Here is a 21,662-nt window from a genome sequence, read left to right as displayed (position 1 = left end):
AGTCCATAGGCCTAAAGGACAAAACTAGTGTGAAACTGGACCAAAAGGCAGCAAGGAAGAGGGGAGAAGGTATCAGAACTAACAACAAAACCCAAAAATCCCTCAAAACCAAACAAACACAACCCCAAATAAAACAAAGGGAAAGGAAGCAAAAATTCCAGACGAATGGGTTCAGCCTTACTCCGCAGGGGGGAAGTTATAGGGGAATGTCTAAGCACTGATATATTCACAGTCTATGAAGTTTCACCAATACTTTCTGTAGGAAGAGTGCACCTTGGCTGCACTTGCACATGAGTATGTGGGTTAAGGCATTGCAAATGTCACCTTCAAATTGTTGTGCAGAAGAGAAAGGAAAAGGAATAAGAGTAAGAAAGAAGAGACTGCATGAAGAGAGAGGAAAAGAAAAAGGAGATGGGGAAAGGTGAATGAGAGCATGGGGATAAGCACTGAAAAATGAAGGACCAAAGAACAAGAGGAGAAAGGTTCACGACTTCTGCCATAAACCACTTGCATGTATTTTTAGTCTTGAGTTCTGACAGCGCCCAAGACAGGTAGCACTGTCCCTCAAACACAAGGCAAACTCCCCTTCCCATCACCAGGGCCTTTTCCCACCTTCAATGAACACAGAAGGATTCCTCCACTTCAGCAGGAATACAACTGATTCCCAAACGCACCAGAGCAAAACTCACCACATCGCTGTGTGTTGTGTACAGATTGTCTGCCAGGCTTTCCAGAGCAAGCCACTTCACTGGCAGCTTGGAGGCACAGCCCTGGCGGTAGTAGTCTCCGCTGTAGATCTTCTTAGAAAGCCCAAAGTCTGCAACACTCACGTTCATGTTCTCATCCAACCTAAGGGAAAGATCCCATCACTGAGGAAAGCTTTTAGAGGCCACCTCAGGCGAAACAGAGCCCTGTTATGTCCAGGGAACTGAGGTATACAGATCACCAAGTGTTACCCAGAAGGATAATGACTTCATCTACTTGATGACCAATGTGAAATAGTTTAGTGGCCTCAAATCAGTTCCTTGGGACTAACAGGGTGATGATTAGGATTAAGGAAGCAAGGAAATGACTATGCTCAGATGGTCTACTCTGTTATGCAAAGTGAACTCAGGTACTTTCTGTAGTATCCAGGATTGCCAGAGGACACCTGCCGTGCTCACTGCTGTCACTAAGGCATTCACTGTATATAGGCAACCAAGTGCCATAGGGTGCTTGCCTAGACTGGCTGTTACAACTGCTCATACTAGATCTGCCACATCTTGTCTCCAGGCCCGGTTAATGGTCTAAATCGTTCTGTCACTACTTAAACCTAGACACACAGTGCAAGTAAAGCCCACAAAGGCTTCATGCTCCCAGGCCTCATAAAGGACCCCCTGCTTGCTCAGAAGATGTGCTGAAACAGGCATTCAGCTTCCTCTGGAGGAAGTCTGTGTTTTCTAGATATTTAAAAATAGGAAATCAGTATGGGTTTCTGGTAAGTGCCAAAGCAGGCTAACCCATCATTCTTTATTGTGAACACCAGGCTCCTGTCTGTGCATCTGGGAATTCAAATGCCTTTGGAAATCTGTGTCTCACTGAGGATCTTGCTGGTTGTCGTGGTTTTGTTCAGAGGCAGATTTCTGTCTGACAGTTCTTTACTCTGTTCTCAGAGGAGAATCAGAGTGGAAACGATAAGAAAAGGACTTTTCTTCCCTTCGAAGCAGGCAAGGCAGTTTGGGGACAAGAACAGCAATGTGGGATCATACAGTGTGTTCACCCTGCAATTATTTCTAAAGGCATTCTCCGCAGGCTTTCAGGGAAATTCTACATTTCTTATATTGTGATAATCAAGTCCTCAAAATAGACACAAGAAATACAGACTCCAGGCTACAGTGAAAGTCCCTTTCTCCTAACACAGCCAAACCCCTTCTCTCCTCTTGGTTACATTATACTGTGGAACAAATAGCCCATGCTGACACACAGTCATTTGAGTGACTAGTGACAATTGTACAACTCTATGAACCGTATGTGCAGAACATGCTGGCAAAGTTCCTTATAAATAGAGTCTACTTGGAAGCTCAGTGGGACTTCAGGGATCGCTCTGTGCTCCCAGCACTGCCCACACACACCCCTACCCCCATGGCCATGGCTCCCCTATGTCTATGGTCACTTAAATGCAAGGACCAGCATCCTTGGATGGGACCCATCTCTGCTTCTGTCACACAAAAGGCTTCCCATCCCTCTCTCTCCCACTCTGGTCCTTACGTGGGTCACTTACATGCAGTTCCGAGCTGCAAGGTCCCTGTGTATGAAGTTTTTTGAGCTCAAGTACTCCATCCCGCTGGCAATATCAATCATGAACTTGAGCAGTGTCTGAACAGGCAAGTTCTGAAAGAAATAACAGTTCAAGTTCTCTTCCTGGAAACATGCAAGCATGTAGGGCAAAACTGCAAGGTTTTCTGCTGGCTGACTGAGCAGGGATGGGGGAAACAGGGAGGGGATGAATGGAGGAGTTGGTCCTCAGCATGCATGGAATGAAATACTGCAACATCGCATCTCACAGCTTTCTCTGCTATTAATTCCAGTCAAATTCCAATGCCTTGGGGAGACCAACCCTGAACAGACCCGAGCAGATTCTCTGACAATCCATACCCTCCCAGAAGGAATTCTACAGTAAAACACTTACAAAAGGGTTTTCCCCAATCCGTGACATCAGCAGAAAAGCATGAAGGTCCCCATGCTTCATGAAGGGCAGGATCACCATGGGAATTGGGAGACGGCCCTTGGGACGGCTCCGCAGACTGACTCCTAATCAGGACACACACAGCAAATGGGTTTTAGCAAGCACATCAGTCCCAAGGGGGATCTCACAGGCTGCTGTGCCTTTTCTCTTACAAATCTGGAGGAAAATGCAGTTTTGGTGCGTAGATTCCATGCTCCAAGCTTCTCTGCGTGGCTTCATGCCAGGAGGTGTTAAGATACCTCTAACCCTGTTTACAGAGGGAGCACTGCCTCTCTGCTCTCCCAGCAGGACCAGCTATAAGTGTTTCTAGGATCACTCCAGACCAGCCAGCCCCAAACCTCACTTTCTTCAGAGCAGTCTCCACATTCTGTGTATTGTCTATTCCATAGTGCCCACCCACAAACAAATGTCTTGGTTCCTTACTTTGGAACATCACAATCTCCATTTGCTCTATGAGTCTACCAACCCATCTGTCCACAATTCACAGCAGTTCAGACACACCTCAGCCAGCCCGAGTAATACTTGCAAGATCAAAGAAATAGCTTAAGAGATGCTTACTACAGGTGTATGAGGGCAAGCGTCGTGAGCACTTACACACACTCCAACTCCCTCTAGGCCCAGGAAGAGTGCTGGTGCATGCAGGACTCCAGGCAGCACAGAGGTGGCTGCATTAGCACTGCTGCTGTACAGCAGTGAGGGTGAGTGTGTGAGGCTGTGTGGGACTGTGAAGGAACAGGAGGTGCTCTGTGGCACAAGCAGCAGCGCTGCCTTACCGATCAGTTTAGTGACATGGGGGTGGTCAAACTCCTTCATACAGGCAGCCTCTCGCAGGAACTCCTCAATGTCAGTCGAGGTGAAGATATCCGCTGGGAAGAAAGTGACTGTAAGTTTGCTTCATTTGTGGGTGGCTCCGAGGGACTTTACACATAATGATTATCAGACACTTGTTCTTTGTGGCACAGCTCATCCTCTCAGACCTACAGCTGGATGAGCCCGTTTACAACAAAGCAGAGCCTGACACTTTCTCCTGGGATGGGAGTGGTGAGAACACACCAGAGACATCTGGTAAACTGGTTCTTAGCAGCATAAGGACCTGCTGATTAGAAGGTCTGTTCTCAGTGACAGCCTCCCTTGGAAGCCACGCAGAGCGTGTGTGGGTTAAAGATTCAAGAAACTAATTAGCTAAAAGAACTTAAACTGCAATGTGAGGGAGACATCATACAAAATGAAAGAGAATGTTGAAACTGAGGAGATGGCCTGCAGCCCCTGGCTGGCACGGCAGACCCCAGCTCATCTCTCATAAGGGCGGCATGAAAGACCTATGCTTTTATGTCTCTTAGCACAACTGAGTCTTCTGAAGTGCTAGAGCTAAGATTTAAAACCCCACACTGCTGGAGAGCTTGGACCTAATTCAGCGGTGACATACATCAGCATAAAGCTGCAGTAAATTATTCCTCACTGCTCTTACTCCAGATTTATGGAATTATATCACTATAATAAAGAATTAACTCAGTGCACTACTTCGCCCACTGCTGCTGTTGAATTTAGCAGGAATCCTCCAGTCCTGCTGCAAGATCACACTCAGATCTGTAGGGGAGTATTCACATTATCTGCTTTAGGCAAGTCATTTAAATATGATTAAGAAGAGAAAGGTAGATTCCCTTTTTAGAGTCAATGGAGAAGGAAGGTGCTCCTAGAGGGTGACAGAGTTTCCAAGTTACATCCCTGAAGGTAGACAGTGTGACTACACGAAAGCTCGCAAACTGATTAGAACCACTGTTGAAACTGGTGATGCAACTTACACTAATGTGGTACTAGGATATTTCATTTCTGCTTTACAGGCAACAGGGGTGAAATAACATAGGTTCATATATATACACATACATATATATACGCATACTTGCTTTGACTTATACCTATCTATTAATTGCTTTTCTTGTTAGACTTCTGACTGATGAACATGTTAATTGTGTACACTCAACAAATGACAAATCAGAAGGGAGTTAGACTATTTATTCAAACATGCTTGACTAAGATGAGTTAGATTGTCACTGCATTCAGGCCAAACACTCTTTTGTTTATTCTAGGATATATGCTTGGAGGAATGCTGTCTTTCACTGCTGAATTACTGGGGCAGAGCAGACCTCTCTGAGCTGTCTATGCCATGTGATGTAGTGCTATGTTGAATCAAGCAACTAAACAAGATTCTGTATGCACAGAAGCTGTAGCTATGATTTGGCTTCTGTTGCACTCACCGCATGCAAGCAACTAAGGTGGTATAGGTCCTTCTCTGAAAAGCTTCTGCTACAAAAGCTTCTGCTGCAAGACTGACATGAAAGGGATAGAAGACAACATGGGTAGAGTGGTTGAGTGGGAAGCTCAGAGAGGAGTAAAGAGTACTGGGGGATGTTTCCTGGAGGATAGGACAGATAGCATTTAATCTTTCCAACCTCTCTTCTCTTAAGTACTTCAGGTAGCTCTGCTCCCACTTACCTTTCAGCATCTTCACTGCCACTTTCTGGAAAGAGCCGTCATCTAGCTTCAGTAGTGCCTCTCGAACTGACCCAAACTCCCCTGTGAAGTGACCAGAGCAGGCAATGAGGAAACAGCTTCTTGTAAAGAAAGTATGATTCACAGCAGGTTCACTCCAAGGGTCACTGGCAAAGCTGAATAACCACAGGAAACGCAGCTACCAGCTTCATTTTGTATTCTGCAGTTCCAACCAGCAGCTTTCAGCCTATGTATACCTAGAAGAGGTATCACTACCAGTAAACAGAGGTCACTGTGCTAGCAGTCCAGAAAACAGAAGAAAACAAGAGGGAAAGAAGGCAATCCTGTATCAGATGGACGATGCTAGATTTGCTCTTCCTAATTTTGTAACTGCTTACCCCACCAAAAATGCAGTCGTATGAGGAACTCTAGTACTGAAAAGAAGGAAGCAAAACATGGCACTCGGGACACTTACCCTGAAAGCATTATCTTTCCATTAGCCTTTCAGCAGTGTCCTTCATTACTGCATGGCACATGCCTATTTCACAATAACCAAGAGCAGTGGATCTGACCACAAAAGAGGAAAATTGGAAGGAGGAAAGGCTCTTCTGTGCTGCTTCTGTATTGTGGAGCTGTTTCTCAGCTGTAGAGTCAGCAGAGCCCAAGGCAGTGCAGCTATGCTATATTAGAACCTGTATGCTAAGCGTGGGATTGGGGGAACAGGGCTGACAACACAGACCAGCTGCATCCTCTCACCAAGGCCATCCCCAGGGGCCTCACTGCAGCCAATTTCCAGCTACCTGTCACGGGGACAGCCCAGAACCCAGAAGGGTTGAAGCAGGATCCCAGAAACTGGCCAGAAGCTGACACAGATGAAACAGCTGTTTGATTACTTAGCATTGTTAAGCCCTCTGAAGCCACTTCTGCAGGAAGGTCATCTTCCTGCTCTGAAAGAAACGCATTTGTTCTAGGAGGGATGGAGCAAAAGAATGCTCTCAGTGGGAAAGGGTCAAAGAAAACGGCAATGAAACTGCTTATAAATAAGAAGGAAGCCAAACACTTTAGCTTCCTTGTGCTTATAACCCCTGACTTATGCTCCCATCTTAGTTACTGGCTTTACCATTACATGTTTTCACTTATTTTCAGAGATTGCCTTGAGACTGAGAAACAGGGAAGGATGATTCAACAGTTAGCACACTGGCCTGCCTGCCATTTGGGAAATCTAAATTCAAAACCATCTTTTCACACTGGGTTTCTCATCAAATCTTTTAGCTAAAGCAAAATGAGAAGCAGCCTCACCTGTACTCTGCCCATCCCTCCTGAGCTGAAAACCCCAAAGAAATGGATGAAGCACCTGTGTGGGACATCCAGATGGACATCCACAGTCAGAGGAGCTCCTAAGGACCTGAACTAATGAGGATAAATGTTCCAAAGGGGCCTCTCTAAGAGCCCAAACTAAAATCTACAGTCAAACCACTCCAGACATTGAGAATAGCTGAATCAACATACTTTATGAGGGGTTGGAGTGTTTGAGGTAGATCACCTCTGTCTCTGTAGTCTCAGCCCATTTAATACCAGATGCATGCTTAATTAAGTGGAGGGAGTTCTGCAGCACCACTTTGTTAGTAGAAAGAGCAGAAGTTTAATTGAATATTCCTTTGTTGAAATCTCTGAGATTCACACACCAGTGAATCAACAGTGCTTTGGAAAGCTGAGCACAGACTACAGTTCATGACTCTGTAGAGCCATATTATAGGAATGGCTTAGCCAATATCCTCTTAGTTACGCTAAACCTTTGAAATGTTTTATCTCTGCGGAAGGAAAAGCTCCATTTAAATTGACATCTACAAGCAGAGGGACATAAAACAAGCTGCTTATAATTGCTTCTCCATACTCAACAGTAAAGGTGACACATGTGGGACTTGCAATGTGAAGACTTGTTCAGTTTTGGTTCTTACCCTTTCCCAACATTCTTCCCAAGGTGAACTGCTGTTCCTGGATTAGAACATCTTTGAGTTTCGTCTTCAGCTCATCACTGATCCCTACACTCTCCACTGGAAAAAAAGCAAAGGAAGAGTCAAATAAGGGATACTTGAATACTCTCTCACAACATCAAGAGCTGCCTGTTCTAGTCTCCATCTCCGATCTGATTCCCATACTGTAAGCATGAAAACCTGAAAAAGACAGAGCTCCCTTCCATGTCCTCTAGCCTCACCGACAGTACTGAAAGGGGAAGGTTGTGATAACATCATTCTTGAACATACCAAGAGCAACAGGAATACAGAAGTACTGTAACTAACCCTGAGAAGACAAAATCCAATGAGAAAGGACATTGATAGACACTGGTTCACACAGCTTCATTTAAGCTGATGGAGCTGCACCAGTTTTCAACGGTTGTCTCTCAGACTATTTTAAGTACAAGTCTCACAGTACCTGGCTGAGAGGATAACACAATGTCCAACAGTTTATGGTCACTAGATTTAATGGAGGGGCCTCAAAACCCAGATAAGCAAACTTCATCATTGTAACCCAGCCACGCAACGCAGCTACAGAGAACCATGGCATTACTGAACATAGAGACAGAAATGGATCATCTTAACTCTGGCCATTCCTGGGATTCGATCTCCTGTTTGAGAAGTTATGAATTCCTGGCATTCCAAGACTGATTAATTGGTTCATGCTTGTAGCACAGCTCAGCACTGAGATTAAAGCATGCTGTTATTGTTGAGCCATATTTATCTCACTGTTGCATAATATTACAGTAGAAGGAGTCACAGTAGTGTGAAACTGGGGCAGGGGAGTGGTGAATTTATGCCTCCCACTAATATACCCAATGACTGTATCTGTAATTAGCAAGTGCTTTGTAATTGGTATGGCAACAGCAATTCTGGCCTTTCACCTCTGCCACCCACACTGTCTAAACCTCCTTGTAAATTGATCACATGTTCTTGGTCCAAAACCCTCAGTGTCAGGGAAAACAAAAAGACAGTATAGTACATGCATGAACACAGCTTCTCAAGCAGAATCACTCGCACCATTTTACTTACATGTTGCTTCAATGAGCTCTGGGCCTTCCCTGTTGAAAGACCTGGCAGCTCTGAAATGGACTGCTGGATCCCCTCTGCCAACCACACTGCCAAAGGCATGGCTAGAAGGCAGAAAAGACACACAAGGACCATGGTTACTTACAGGGCCATTCACTTCTACAAGGGTGTCTTGAACAGTACAGATGATTTCTTATCCCTTGCCATATACATACTACAGACTGTTTTGTTAAAGAGTCAAAGAGGAGGAATGATGGGTTTATGCTGCCTTGTTGATGCACTTACAGGAGGTGAGAGCCCTTGGAAAGAGGGGAATCACTTATCCTGAGTGCCCAGGTTGGGGCAGGTTGCAAGAGACACATAAACAGAGACGCTGTTGTGAGAGGTTTGTGAGACCCTGAAAAGAATAGGACCCTTGCTTGCAGCAGAGAGCAACCCACAGCCAAGTGTCAGAGGTGATGGAAAGGAGACTTTTCTAGGGATCCAGCCGGCTCTGGGCAGTCAGGAAGTTACAAGAAGCCGCTAGCCTGAAAACTGGCATGGGATAAAGGGCCCAGCCCCTAAGAACACAGAAAAGGATTCATCTGTGGGTCTTTTCTCTTTGAGTCTCTTAAGCAGCAATGCTAAGAACTTACAGAGTTCTGTTTATCTAGCTTATATTTCCATATCTAGTTTATATTTCCATATTCTATTAAAGCCTAGCTATCGATACAACTTTTTTTCTACTGTATTTTCATTGCTCTGTCTAACCAACACAAGGAGAACCTCCCTTACCCAAACCGAGTTTCCTTTCTTCTTTTCCTAAGGAGAATAAGAGCCAGGGCAACAGCCGTGACCAGGGCTGTGAGAATGCCCAACGCCACAGGGACCCAGGACGTTCCATAAGGAGGTTGTCTCTGGCCACCTAGATGATGGAGAAAACACCAGTCAGGAAACAGAAGACTGTCAATAGTAAACAGACCATACTGGGACATTCTATTTGCTTTTCAATGGAAAAGCTATGCTGATGGGTCTGGTGTACACAGTGGGTTATTGTACACTGGAATTTGGCATAAACAGCTACTCAGTCGATCATCAGAAAAACTAGCTGTTTCACACAGCAAAGGCAGAGCAGATGCATCCAGTTATCAGGATCTGTTCTTCCTTGTGAGCCTCAAGAAAGTAAAAGGCACTTGCTGTTCCACATTATGTTACTTTACATGAGCTCATGATCTGGGGCACTTGAAACTGGACTCTCACAACAAAAAGGCGGCTTAATGCGAGCATTTTGTGTGCAGGTTTCACCTTGTCCTGTTTGAGGCAGGCAGCAGGACCTTGACCAGGCTACTCAGTACTGCCTGAATGCCAACCAGATAACACACAGAAAGACAATTGCCTCATGGCAATCTGAGTGAAAATATTTACACTTCTCCTCTCACAAAGAAGTCCCTCCATGGGACTGGTATTGGCTGTAACTTCCCAGTGTTGTTGGTTGGTTGTAACTTCTCAATGTCCCTCTACCAAAGAGAAGGTGCATTTTAAAAGGTGCCCTGCAAGGCAAGAAATAAGCTAGCCAGTGTGCAGGTTTCAGTTCTGGTCTAATATTTGCTCCCAGGATATGTATGATTTTGACTACAACTGTCTACAGAAGAAATGGAGATGTTGCTAATCTGAGTAAGCTGCCAGGAGAGGAAGGTAAGCAAATGGTTATGAATAAAAGAATATTATCTATGCTTGGCAAACAACAGAGAAATTAATCCAATTCCCCAAGAGATTTATTCTCCAAATACAATTACTAAATATTGGATGTTAATTTGTATGGGTTTATAAAAGCTAGTATAGCCTTCATATCCCCAAACAGGTAATAGGTCCTTAAACCCTTCCTTCATCTTCATGCTCCCCTGCTCACCTTCAGCAGTTGACTGTGCTTTACCAGAGCTAAGGAAGAACCAACATTGACAATGTATGTAATCCTATTATGTTATATGCCATCAGAGTGTAAGTAAATCTGCCCTTAAAACAGATGTTAGGTTAAGGCGCTGAGATCTGAATGAACCTCTCCATAGATGTATGCGAAAAGGAGTCAGACATCCCTACTGGCAGAGTCCCGGCAAGCAAAAAGCTTCTAAGGCTTAATTGCTAGTAACCTTGTAGAGCCTTATCATCCAAGTTTTTTAGAAGCAGTGTTAGTCTAATTAACAGGTAGAGCTTAAGGAAACAGAATTCTGGACCACTGAGGAAGCAGAAATGGTACTCCTCCACTTGAGACAAATTACCAGAGCTTTAGCACCAATTTCCCAGCATCTTATCAGTGATTCACAGAGCTTCATAGGCTCTGGGTTTCATGATACTCCCTCTTGCTGCACCTTTTGACCCCAGCCTTCAAGGCTGCTTATGAGGAGGGAGAAGGATCGGAAAGAGAAGTGGAATAAAATGCTATGAAAGGTAACTCCAACCCTCTTCACAATTCCCAAACCAATCGTTTGGGCTGTTCCTGCCAAACAATCAGGGCAGAAACAACTAACAACACTGATGTAAAATGTCTTCTCTGAAACTATGAGGTTTCCCTCCCTCTATGGTGAGACAAACCTCTCTCAGCCTGTTTTCTAGTCTCTCTCTGCTAGCTGGCCTGGGGAGAGAGCAGGGATTTAGGTCATCTTTTGGGGAGTCCCTCAAAAGGAGGATGGATGAAAACAAAACAACCACAAAACTAAATTACTCTCCCTGTTTCTGAACTGTAGGAATCAGGAGCACATCCCACAGTTCATAGCAAATGTGTCAGAAATAGAAATGAATGTTGAAATCCACTGCTTCCCCTCTGTCCCACAGATCATTGCTTCCCACTAGTGCCACTGAGATAGGGAAGATAGCTGCAGCCCAAGTAAAGACTGAGTTCCCTTTCCTCCCCCAGCTCTGTCTCCTTCCCGTCTTTTCCAACAGGCATATGCCTTAAGACTGCACAAGGCAGAGAGAAGACAGTATTAGATGAGCTTGAGTATTTAGGAGCCCTTTGATGATGAGAGAACCCCCTTTATTTCTGTGGCAGGTTTTACATCACAAAGGTGTACAAAGAGCGTAATCCAAGAGTCTTCTCCTGCATACAGTCATGAAGATTACAGACAGGAAAAAGCTATTAGACCATTCTGTTCCTCTCTGCAATGAGAGATGTTTCTACTGGAAATATGAAAGTCACCTTTGTTAATGGTGCACAAGATCTCTGCATAAGCTGGGTGGTGCTCTGATTGGCTTTGCTGTGAGCAGAAATATGATTTAAAATTTCTACAAGCTTAGTCATCCTCACTGCCACCCTGGGAGCCAGTCAGAAACCACCCCTGGCATTTCTCACACAAAGCAACCAGTGCCAGTTTGCTATTTTGGGAAAGGAAGCAACTTATATTTTCTACTAGGCCTGAAACAAAACTGCAGCCTTTCTGCAGCTCTGATGTTCAAGGCCTGTCAGTGTTTCCACAGTGAACCTTTATTTCCAGCCTGTTATGTGTGTGAAGAAATATACGTGTACTTTCAGCATTTGGCCAAAACAAGCATCACTCCTTATGCTACTTTCTTTGAAGTGGTTTGTATATAAAACCAAGAAAACATATTGAGCTTTCAAGTTTATCCCATTCCAGCTCCATGTAAAATGCTACACGTTCCCTGGTGCTTCTAGCAGTGCTGGCTGGCTTCCAAAGGGATATTCTAGTCCTTTCAGGTACTCTTCTCTGTATTTGGGTACCACAGAAAATAACTGAGCAAAAACCAGGAGGAAAAAAAATTGATGGACCCAATGCCCAAGCTCTCGTAGAGTCAGCTCTGGACCTCTGCACCCTTCATTCTCCTTTAAATAATGTGAGGGCTTTGATCCCACAGTGAGTATGTGCTTACACATAGCCACCAGTGCTGACTTCATCACAGGAACCCGGTTGCCAAAGGGCCTGAGTAATGTGCACATTAAAACCAGGATTAGATACACTACTGCAAATAAGGCTACAGTTCTCTCCTGTTACCCTGTCCCTATTTCCCACATCCTGCTGGCCTCAGAACCCCACTCAGTGTTTCCACTACCATCCCTAAGTGTGGAGGGATCATTGTCCATGTGATTCCTCAAAAGACATGTGGAATGGGAAGAAAGCAGCAGCGGGATGGTCAGCATCAGATATGAGAGACTGCTGCCTCATCCTGTCACAGGTGCTGGGAACAAAACATCAGGAGACTCTGGGGTTTTTCCATGTTGGCACCTCACTGACTTACCACCAACCCATATTTTCATTTGGAATGTCTTCCCCCTAGTTGTTTTACAGTGTCTTTCATTCTTTTCTCCCTTCTACCCATCTCCCCATAGAACATCCTGCCCTTCTCTATAGCCTGACTCCCACTTCCCATTCACTGTGAAACCCAAGTAGCAAGAAAACCAGCACAGAAGAGCCTAACTGCCCTTTATCACTAGGAATGCACTCTACACATTCATGGCTTGTTCTCTGCTCCCAACAAACCCTTCCACCTCGTCCAGATTGCATGATACAGCTTCTCTACCGTCATCTCTCTCTTCCTCTAGTAGCTCAGCTTTTCCTTGGAGAGAGCTAAACTGGTTTAATATGAACACATTCAGTAAAAACATTACAAACCCCCATGTGGCCATTGTATAAATCAGGCTCAACTGAAACTAGTCAGGAACGGCTTCAAATTAAATCCAAGAAGAGGAACTATGTTAGAGCTTTTGTCACATTTACTGTTATAAATGTGTGTGGCTTAAGCCTAAATGAAGGATTTCAGACCTTCCTTTGCGCCTTTTCTGCTGCGTCTCCTATTGCCAGGTTCTGCACTAAACACAGCAAATCCTGTTAAAGAAGACTCAGTCATGGCCAGAAGCTGTTTTGTTTGTACCAGCTCTTTAAATATGATTTTATTTGTACTCTGCTGGATGAAGTCTGCTCTATAAAGGCACGTGGCTCAGTCAGCTGTAAGCACTGGAGAGAGAAGAGTCAGAGAGAACCAGCAGTCCCAGCACTTTGCCTTTCTTCCCCAAAGAGAAGGGAAGGCAACGGACACTCACCCATGACCTCTTGGGCTTCAAGCAGGAAGAGGTCACTCCAGGGCCCGCATCCTGCAGTGTTCAGCACACACACCCTGATGATCAGGTCTTTGAGAGGGTTCCATGTGGTGAGATTAGCTTTTGTATCCTGCACGATCATCTCGCCCTGAGAGCAAATGGCAACAAACTGTAAGCTGTCTTCGAAGGAATCCAGTGCAAAATGTCACCTTTAAAACTACAGCAAACCATGACTGCGTACTTCACTGGTGCTACAACAAGGGTTGGGAGTTGTGATACAAGGTTTGGGACCTGGTCCTACTCAGTTTTGCCGTGGGATATCATCGGGGGTTTCTCTTCAAAAACACTGCTATTTTTCCCCAGTTTCCCACGGTATGTGGAAGAGATGGGGTTTAGTGATTTTCTCCTTTGAGGTCCTTCCATGAGAGTTGCTATAGAAATGTGGGGCTTATTTTGCTATTAAAAGATACACCTACTGCTTGTGGTTTAAACACAAAGATGCACTAACATACAGCAAAGCATCTGACAGCTTTAATCCAAGGGAGGAGTCTGTCTGTTTTAACTTGCTGACCAAATCCCACAGGTTTCTGAATTTCATGGCCAGTTTTCACTTAGGATGACAAGGCCAGCATGTGGATCTTCTTCATACACATAATTTGCAGTAAACTCCTGAAGATCTGGATGCCACCCCAGGCACAATGTAAATTCAATGGGAACTCAAAATATTGTCAAAGTCAGTGGTGCTGACCTAGAATGAAATGGGCCATGCAGAAAGGAAATAAGTCTCTTTTCCCTCTAGCTGTCTATTATTATAGGCTTGTTCATCATTAATAAGCACTGGCTAAATACATATTAAGAAATGAGAAACCATAAGAAATGCTGTGAACTTCAAAGGCAGGTAGATACCTGGGAAAGGTCAATGCTGAAAAAGAAATGAAATGCCTTCTACCCTGACAGGATCCTTTCAGCTCCCTACATACTGTAACTGAAAGAAACGAATCCACCACCTTCTTCCTGTGATTTACAGCACAACTCATTCACGTCTTAAATACACCTTTGCTGCTAGGATTTGGAAAGCCAAATCCCAGTCACAGGACAGAGAAAGCCCTATTACGCACTGTTTGTCTGAGCTGCCTTTGGGACAGCACTTAGGAAGAGATAGAGGTAAACCAAATTCTCTCTGTGGTATCCTTGTTGTACATGGAATGGCAGAGAACTGGTCTGTCTGCAGATGAACAGTCAAGTGAAGGAATCCTGAATATGCCAGGAAGGGAGAAATGGGCCTAATTCTTAAGGCCAAATACCAAGGAATAGATCCATTTACACAAAAGCAATACCAGCAGTCTAGTTCCCTGGTGTGAATAAGGGATGAGGAACCCTAATTCATAGAAAACGCGAACATTTTCCAACTCTGAGCCCAATGATTCAGCTCGCCTCTCGACCTGTTACCTGAGTTACATTATCCTGAATCCACTCCAGCCTGTATCCCAGGACATTTTCTTTGAGCACATCTGAAGCCACACCTTCCCACTCCAGAATCAGACCAGGATCTCTTTGAATAACATGGATATTTTGTGGGGTGCTACTTGGAGCTGAAAGCAGAGGACAGGACACAATCACCACCCACACTGAATATGGCTGCAAAGACAGTTTTACCCTCTTTCCTGAGATCAGCTGGAAGAGAGAGTGTGAGGGGAGAGAACAACTTCTGCAAGCCACCAGCACTATGATCGCTTCAAGAGGACAAAATAAGGTTGGTCAGAATCTCACTTCCTTCCAAGACCCCAAAGCCCTCAGAGCTAATGAAGCATATGCCCAGCATGAAGAAACCCCGTGATCATGCACCACTGATGTTAACCACATTTGACTGCATGTTGTTATGTTAGGTGTTACAAGACCCTTGGAGTGGACAAGCAATATAATAGTATAGAATCATAGAATAGTTAGGGTTGGAAAGGACCTTAAGATCATCCAGTTCCAACCCCCTTGCCATGGGCAGGGACACCTCACACTAAACCATGTCACCCAAGGCCTCGTCCAACCTGGCCTTGAACACTGCCAGGGATGGAGCATTCACAACTTCCCTGAGCAACCCATTCCAGTGCCTCACCACCCTTACAGTAAAGAACTTCCTCCTTATATCCAATCTAAACTTCCCCTGTTTAAGTTTTAACCCATTACCCCTTGTCCTGTCACTACAATCCCTAATGAAGAGTCCATCCCCAACATCCTTACAGGCCCCCTTCAGATACTGGAAGGCTGCTATGAGGTCTCCATGCATAACACACGTATAACATTTCCCTCATTTCTCAGTTAGCAAGGAGGAGTCCAATGAAGTTTATCATTGTCTCTTTCAGATTCAGAGCTGCTTTCCTGTTCTTGTCTGCTATTTGCTTACCGAGCTCCAGGGTCTGGAAATAAACCCTGTCGGTGAAAGGGGAGCTGCCCATCTCGTTGCTGCACTGCACACGAACACTGTAGTTGGTGGAATGCTTCAGGCCTTGCACCCCATAGGCAAAAGGTGGCACTGGGGTGACTTCAGTGGAGACCTCCTGGCCATCTGGTGACTCAGCTACCTGTGCCGAGAGTGAAACCCAGAAGACTGTTACTATACACCATATGACTAACAGGTCCACAGGTATAAGAATCCATTCCATGTTTAGTTTAGGAATGTGTAAGAATAGATAAGGCACCAGTGATGTTTAAAACACGCAAAAGGGAGTTGTCAAACCAAGGATCACAAGCCTTTATTCGGTTTCAGTGACATCACTTTCTGGCAGGACCATTTTTCACCAGTTGAAAATTTGGTTCCATGCTTTAAAACATTTCTTTGCCTGTGTTGCAAATTCTACAGTTGATTATCATTCCCTTTAAAGAAGACTAAATGTGCTCATTGCATTGAGTGCTATGGTTGGCTTCTGAGACTTGTCTAAACCTGGGCAACATCAACCTCGCTGTTGCCAAGTGTCACCTTTTTCTCAGCTCCTTTTTGTATATTTCCAGTTTTGCAGTGGATTAAAGGCATGGCAGACACTGGTGGCTTGGTTCAGCTGTTTCAAGTTAAACTGGAAAGAATCTTCTGCAACACTTCTCTCTTCCCCCCACCCAAGCTGAACTTGTAAGCAACATGAATGTTAATTTAAATCTGATATGACTGCATGCTTTCAGTGCACAGACGGGTTCAGTGCTCCTGCTTTTGTACTGACAATAGCAGAAATCACTGCATAGCTGCCAGGCTCAGCCTATCTTCCTTCTCAAGTGCATATGGAATAGCAAAGCTGGGATTAAAAGCAAGTTGTACTGACAAATGAAACACTCACGTGGACTTTATGTGCTTTATATACAGCAGCCTTTCTCCCTGCCCTTCTGCTCACTCTCACGCACACTTTTGGCCCACTGATTTATTTGGCTAGAAAACGGAAGGATCTCAAGTTTCCTTAACAGAAAAGCATATTGTTGTCATTATCAGTGTCATCCAAAGCAGGGAAAAAACAAGCAGACTTTTGTGTTAAACCCTGTCAGCTTGATGATGTGTGTTTCCGTTCAACAGTCTGAGGAGTTGGTGCTCTTACATCTGTCCCCCTCATGCCCTGGAACAGGGCTTGTGTTTAACAGGCAGTGAGCGTGGTGATTCCCTACCGTGTCCCCAGAAGCAATCTGCCTGCCTGAACATGGTGTTCTTGGGGCACCCTCTGCAATCCTGAGTGCCAGAAAACCACAGCCAAGTCTCAAGAACCCTTCTCTTTCTGGGAGGCTGCGAGCAGAAGGGCGATCATGGGGATCCAGGAGCATGATCGTTTTCACATGGAAATGTGGGTCAATGCCTCTCTCAGAACCTCTCATTGCGGGATACAGAGGAAGCACGGAGGGTTACTGCCAAGTTACCCTGCTCCCACATCCAGGCGCAGGAACTTCGTCCTCCCCAAATAGAACAGAAAAGGCTTAGAAAAGGGGTGAGAGACTGCTGAGTGCACAGAAACTGAGCTGCTCTCATCCAACCTCTTTTCCACATGTCCCATCCCCCTCCTCCCTACCCCTGCCAAAAGTGAGGGGGAACTCAAACCCCAGGGTGATTAGCATTGCTGCATGCAAGCCAGAGAGAATAGGCTGTTCCAACTGGAGATAACTCACATTGTAGAAGGGAGGAAGAACACCATTTTCAACTGTGAACAAGAACAGAAGTGGCAACAAAACCCATAGACCAGGGCCAGCTCTATTTAGGCACTATTTCTGCCAGTGAATCAAGGCAAGATGACGGTTTCCTTTACTTAGGAAAGGGAATAAACATCAGAGCATGAAATCTCTGGTTTCTCTGCCAAATAAAAAGAGGATTGAAAGTAAATGACCTAGGCTGATTCCAGTGTACCTTGTGTCTGTAATCCTCCTCTGTGTAGCTGGCAACACCCCATAGAAATTCCACTCTGGCTCATGTTGTAATCGGGTAGGGAAAGCACAGGGGCCCAATACTGACACCTGGCAGATAAATTCGTGGGGAATGTGCCTGCTTCAGGAACCACCATTTCTTCACGACACACTGCTACCAGCTGTTTCAGGTGTGCAATACTAGAAGCTACCTCTGCCTGACGTTGGACAGGTACCTTTTTCCCCCAGGAACCTAAAGAATCAGTCAGTTTTCCAAAGATGTTGATGTCTCAGCACCTGGTAGAGCTAAAGGATCACCCTTGATTTTCTGGTCTTTGGCAAGGCAAAATCAATCAAGATTCAGAGGTAGGGCTTAAAATTACACTCAAACATGCAAATAGCCTGACCTTGTATGAAAAAGCCCAGTGTGTCTGTGTCTTCTGCCGACATCATTCCCACCTTTCCTGTACCACATCCTATATTTTGCAAGCTCCTCGTCCCTTGGGCTCACTGGTATGTGTGGATCCCAACTTTTCCCCTGACACCACAAAGCACAGGGCTGAGCTGGCATGGGACTGCACTGCACTGGAACAAGTTATCACTGGCCAGCTGCTCCATGCTAGCAGAAGCACCCTGCAGCTACTCAGGGGCACTTCCCATAGAGCAATACGTGCTTCATATGTGCTGCTGTGTGATACCCTGCACAGAGTAGCTGCCATGGAGCAAATTACGTGATAACTGATGTGCTGGGAGGGAGAATGGGGCCAGTCTCAAATTCTCAACTGGACACTTGATGCTCAAAACTTCATGCCCTGCTCTTTAGCACCTACATATATGCCCTGAGTGCATCCTGTTAAGTTTCCATGCTTTAAAGCTGTGGAATATGAATTCAAACACTACTACATAGCAGTTAGGTTAGGAGAGCAAAAGATGGCCCAAGCAATATCGTGGCTCAGGGGAGTCCCATTCTTCATGCAGGGCAGGGGACAATCCAGAGGGGCCATACCTGAAGGGTGCAAGAATGGAGGGGTGCGCGGCCGTCAAATCCTGGCACCCAGACCACACTGGCATTGCTGCTGGTGACTTGGCTTACGGTTACATTGAGAGGCTGGAGAGGCATGGCTAGAAAGGAAACAAAGAGACCTTTCAGTATAGACAGAAGGGAGCAGGTATTCACATGGAAATGGCAGAGGCTTGAGGCTGGAAATTATGCAATGAAATCACTAACTAAAATGGAACAATATCACATCTTTAGAGAGCGCCCTTGGCTGTTGTGAATTAAACTATTGTTTTAACATTGAACAAGCTATTGGCACCCATTGTTTCATAGTATGTATCTTGCTTGTTATATACAGGCAGAGGCTGACCTCTTTGATAGCAGTGCCAGTGTGTGATGTTTACACCTTTGCTACTCAGCCCTCTTCCCTGCCCCCTCCATTGCAATGAATGACCCAGCCCCGTGCACACAATGGCCTGTGGACCTACATTGTGAACCAAATGAGGCTTTAAACTCCCTCCCCTGCTTCTCACTCCAAAACCATTACAAACCCTGAAACACCCTGGGAAGGAGCCTGGGCTGAAAACTCTGCCTCCTTCAGGCTTCAAAAGCACTGTTTTATAGAGGGGAGATTCGAGGCAAAGGGGTGCCTGATACACAGCTCATACCACACTGCAAATTAAGGGCAGAGCCAGGAACAAAACCAGGATTGCCAAACTGGCCGTTTAGTGGGATGTTTGTGCTTCCTACCAGCACAGAGCAGCACCAGAGCACTGCCCCCCTCCTCTCTCTCTGACCAGACACCTCCATCACTGCAGGGCATCCGGTGTGCTGCCACATCAACCTGAGACCTTCGGCTTCATTTTAGGATCCTCATTGTTTCCCTTTGCCTTCTTTTCCTCCCACTGTAATTCCACGCAGTTACTTCCTATTCTTTCCCATATAACCCTCACTATCTCTTCTTCAGTCCCAAATGTCTGTCTCTTCTAGGCACCTCACTCATGCAAAACTACTGGCTTCATGAACACCAACCTCTCCCCTGATCCTGTGCTCATTTTAAGCAATCCTTTGCTGCTGCTGCAATACTTTTCCTGCAGCACCTCCACAAACTGTACCCTCAAGAGTCCTCTTTTCACAAACCCAGTGGTCCTCAGGACAAGGTCTGCAACTGACCACGTTTTCCACCTCTCCTGAGTGGTATCCAGTGGAAAGCAGAAGTGGAAAAGTAATTGCAAACCATGATTCCTCCATCAGCAACTTGTATTCTGCTAGAGAGCACCTTTGTCTCTCCCTGCACCGAGGACAACCACAATCCTGCCTTCAGCTTCTCCACAGGGCCATTCTGTAGAAGAAATGTATTGACCAAAGTCCCCCTCCTAAGTCTCTACAGATGGCCTAGAGGAGAGTATGGGGCAGGGAATAGATGGTGCCACAGATTAACCCTATAAAGCCTTTGTTATCTGGTTAACAAGTTACCAGGACACAAGGTAGGGGTCTGCCACCAAGATAAGAAGTGTTTGTGGGTGAGAGGTTGGGCAGCAGAGCAAGGATCTGGGATGGAAGATGGGCAAATGAGTTCTTTGCAAGACCTTTGTAAAAGGCCATTGTGAGTCCACTTAAGACTTTTCTGTCTTGGTTTCTTTCCCTTTTGATGTTGGGTAGTCAGGTTTGTAAGCTTTTCTGGGGGGAAAAAAGCTCGGGTTTACTGCTTACTTGGGTATCATTGAAACACTGCCCTTAATTCAAGTCTTTTGTAAATGCACTTGTAACTTTTGGGTTTAGGGACATGTAATTTTTCAACACTGGATGGCAGGGCAAAGGGAGATACAGGCTGTACCATCAGTGAGAATAAATAACGAACTGCCAACATCCACTCAGCAATGGAGACAGCCAGTGAAGAGGGCTGGCTTGCTAGAACCTTCCCCCAAAGCTGCATCTGTCCCTTCTACAAATTGCATTTCCCCATCAACCATTGGGAAAAAAGCTGTGGGTGATTTTTTCCTTTTGTGCTCTGAAACACAAGATACAACCCTCAAAGCCTTCGCCACACACATGAAATAGATAGAGCAAAGCCAGTCTGAGCACAGGACCTTGAGTGTTAACATAATGAGGCTTAACTTCCCCTGTGCTTGTAGAGTGGCTGGAACAATGGGGCTTTGTACATGGCTTGGGACTGTGGGCTACAATAACAGTAATTTTCTGCTTGGAGCATACCCAGCACATTGTGGGCACTACAGAGAACAGATAATGAACAACAACAGCAGCAAATAGGAAGAAACGTTGACACTTTGTAAATGTCCTAGCAAAAATATTTGCCTCTGGAAACACAGAAGAAACAAATGGTTTAATAAATTGTAGAATGACATGAGTCCTCATTAACAGATGGATCCGGGTAAGAGAGGTTCGTGCATGTATGGACAGCTACTCCTGGGAGTGATTTCACTGAAGCCTACATGTTCACAGAATCAAAGACAAAACAAACATTATCTGGGCCTGTTCCTGTTTCTGCTGATGTCCTTGTTAGGAGGTTGGCTTTAATTGTAACAGGGGTTGTAACAGATCTTCAAAACTTCTGCTCTTTCAAAGAGCCTCATCACTTCCCCGAGTGTATAACCCCTCTTTCAGGCACACCTTTGAGGTATTACAGTGAGAACATCTACAGCTATAGCACTGGACTTGTTATTTAAGATCCAGCTTTTATCCCTAAGACTTGCCACATACCAGGGCAACATTTGCTGAATCACTTAAGCTAGCGCTTCCTTAGCCTGTGTGTGTGCACACACAACTGTGTGATGGTGAAACACCCCTCCCAGATAGGTTGTGTGGATTCATTAGCTGATAATTGGCCCTCACAGAACACTTCTGGCTAAACATAATTGCTGGAAATGCAAGAATTCAAGGCCTTTACCCCATCATCATATTCATACATTAAGAAAGATTAAAATCATCTGTGTTAACATTAAAAAAAGGCAGCTTGTTTATGCTAAATGTTGTTTCAAATTATGGCTTGATGAGATT

The 21,662-nt window shown here is 45.1% G+C and overlaps 1 protein-coding gene across 4 annotated transcripts in view; it reads right to left on the bottom strand.

The window, feature by feature from the left end:
• The window catches only part of TYRO3 (TYRO3 protein tyrosine kinase), a 41,896-nt gene that overhangs the window by 5,792 nt on the left and 14,442 nt on the right, over positions 1-21,662 (bottom strand). For all 4 annotated transcript variants that reach the window (XM_061343575.1, XM_061343577.1, XM_061343576.1 and 1 more), the window contains 12 exons: positions 18,654-18,769; positions 15,684-15,861; positions 14,735-14,877; positions 13,289-13,433; positions 9,034-9,163; positions 8,263-8,363; positions 7,174-7,269; positions 5,219-5,299; positions 3,499-3,591; positions 2,669-2,790; positions 2,261-2,370; positions 690-849 (listed from right to left, as the gene is read on the bottom strand). In XM_061343575.1, the coding sequence (XP_061199559.1) occupies positions 690-849; positions 2,261-2,370; positions 2,669-2,790; positions 3,499-3,591; positions 5,219-5,299; positions 7,174-7,269; positions 8,263-8,363; positions 9,034-9,163; positions 13,289-13,433; positions 14,735-14,877; positions 15,684-15,861; positions 18,654-18,769 (1,475 nt within the window). The remainder of the gene's footprint in view (positions 1-689; positions 850-2,260; positions 2,371-2,668; positions 2,791-3,498; positions 3,592-5,218; positions 5,300-7,173; positions 7,270-8,262; positions 8,364-9,033; positions 9,164-13,288; positions 13,434-14,734; positions 14,878-15,683; positions 15,862-18,653; positions 18,770-21,662) is intronic.

Source organism: Neopsephotus bourkii, unplaced genomic scaffold (genome assembly GCF_033783945.1).
Source record: "Neopsephotus bourkii isolate Nb327-2 ecotype Australia unplaced genomic scaffold, CSIRO-AGI_Nbou_v1 NB_1825, whole genome shotgun sequence".
In the NCBI taxonomy this organism is placed as follows: domain Eukaryota; kingdom Metazoa; phylum Chordata; class Aves; order Psittaciformes; family Psittacidae; genus Neopsephotus; species Neopsephotus bourkii.
Note: the sequence above shows the minus strand (reverse complement) of the source record. Positions and strands in the feature narration are given on the sequence as shown.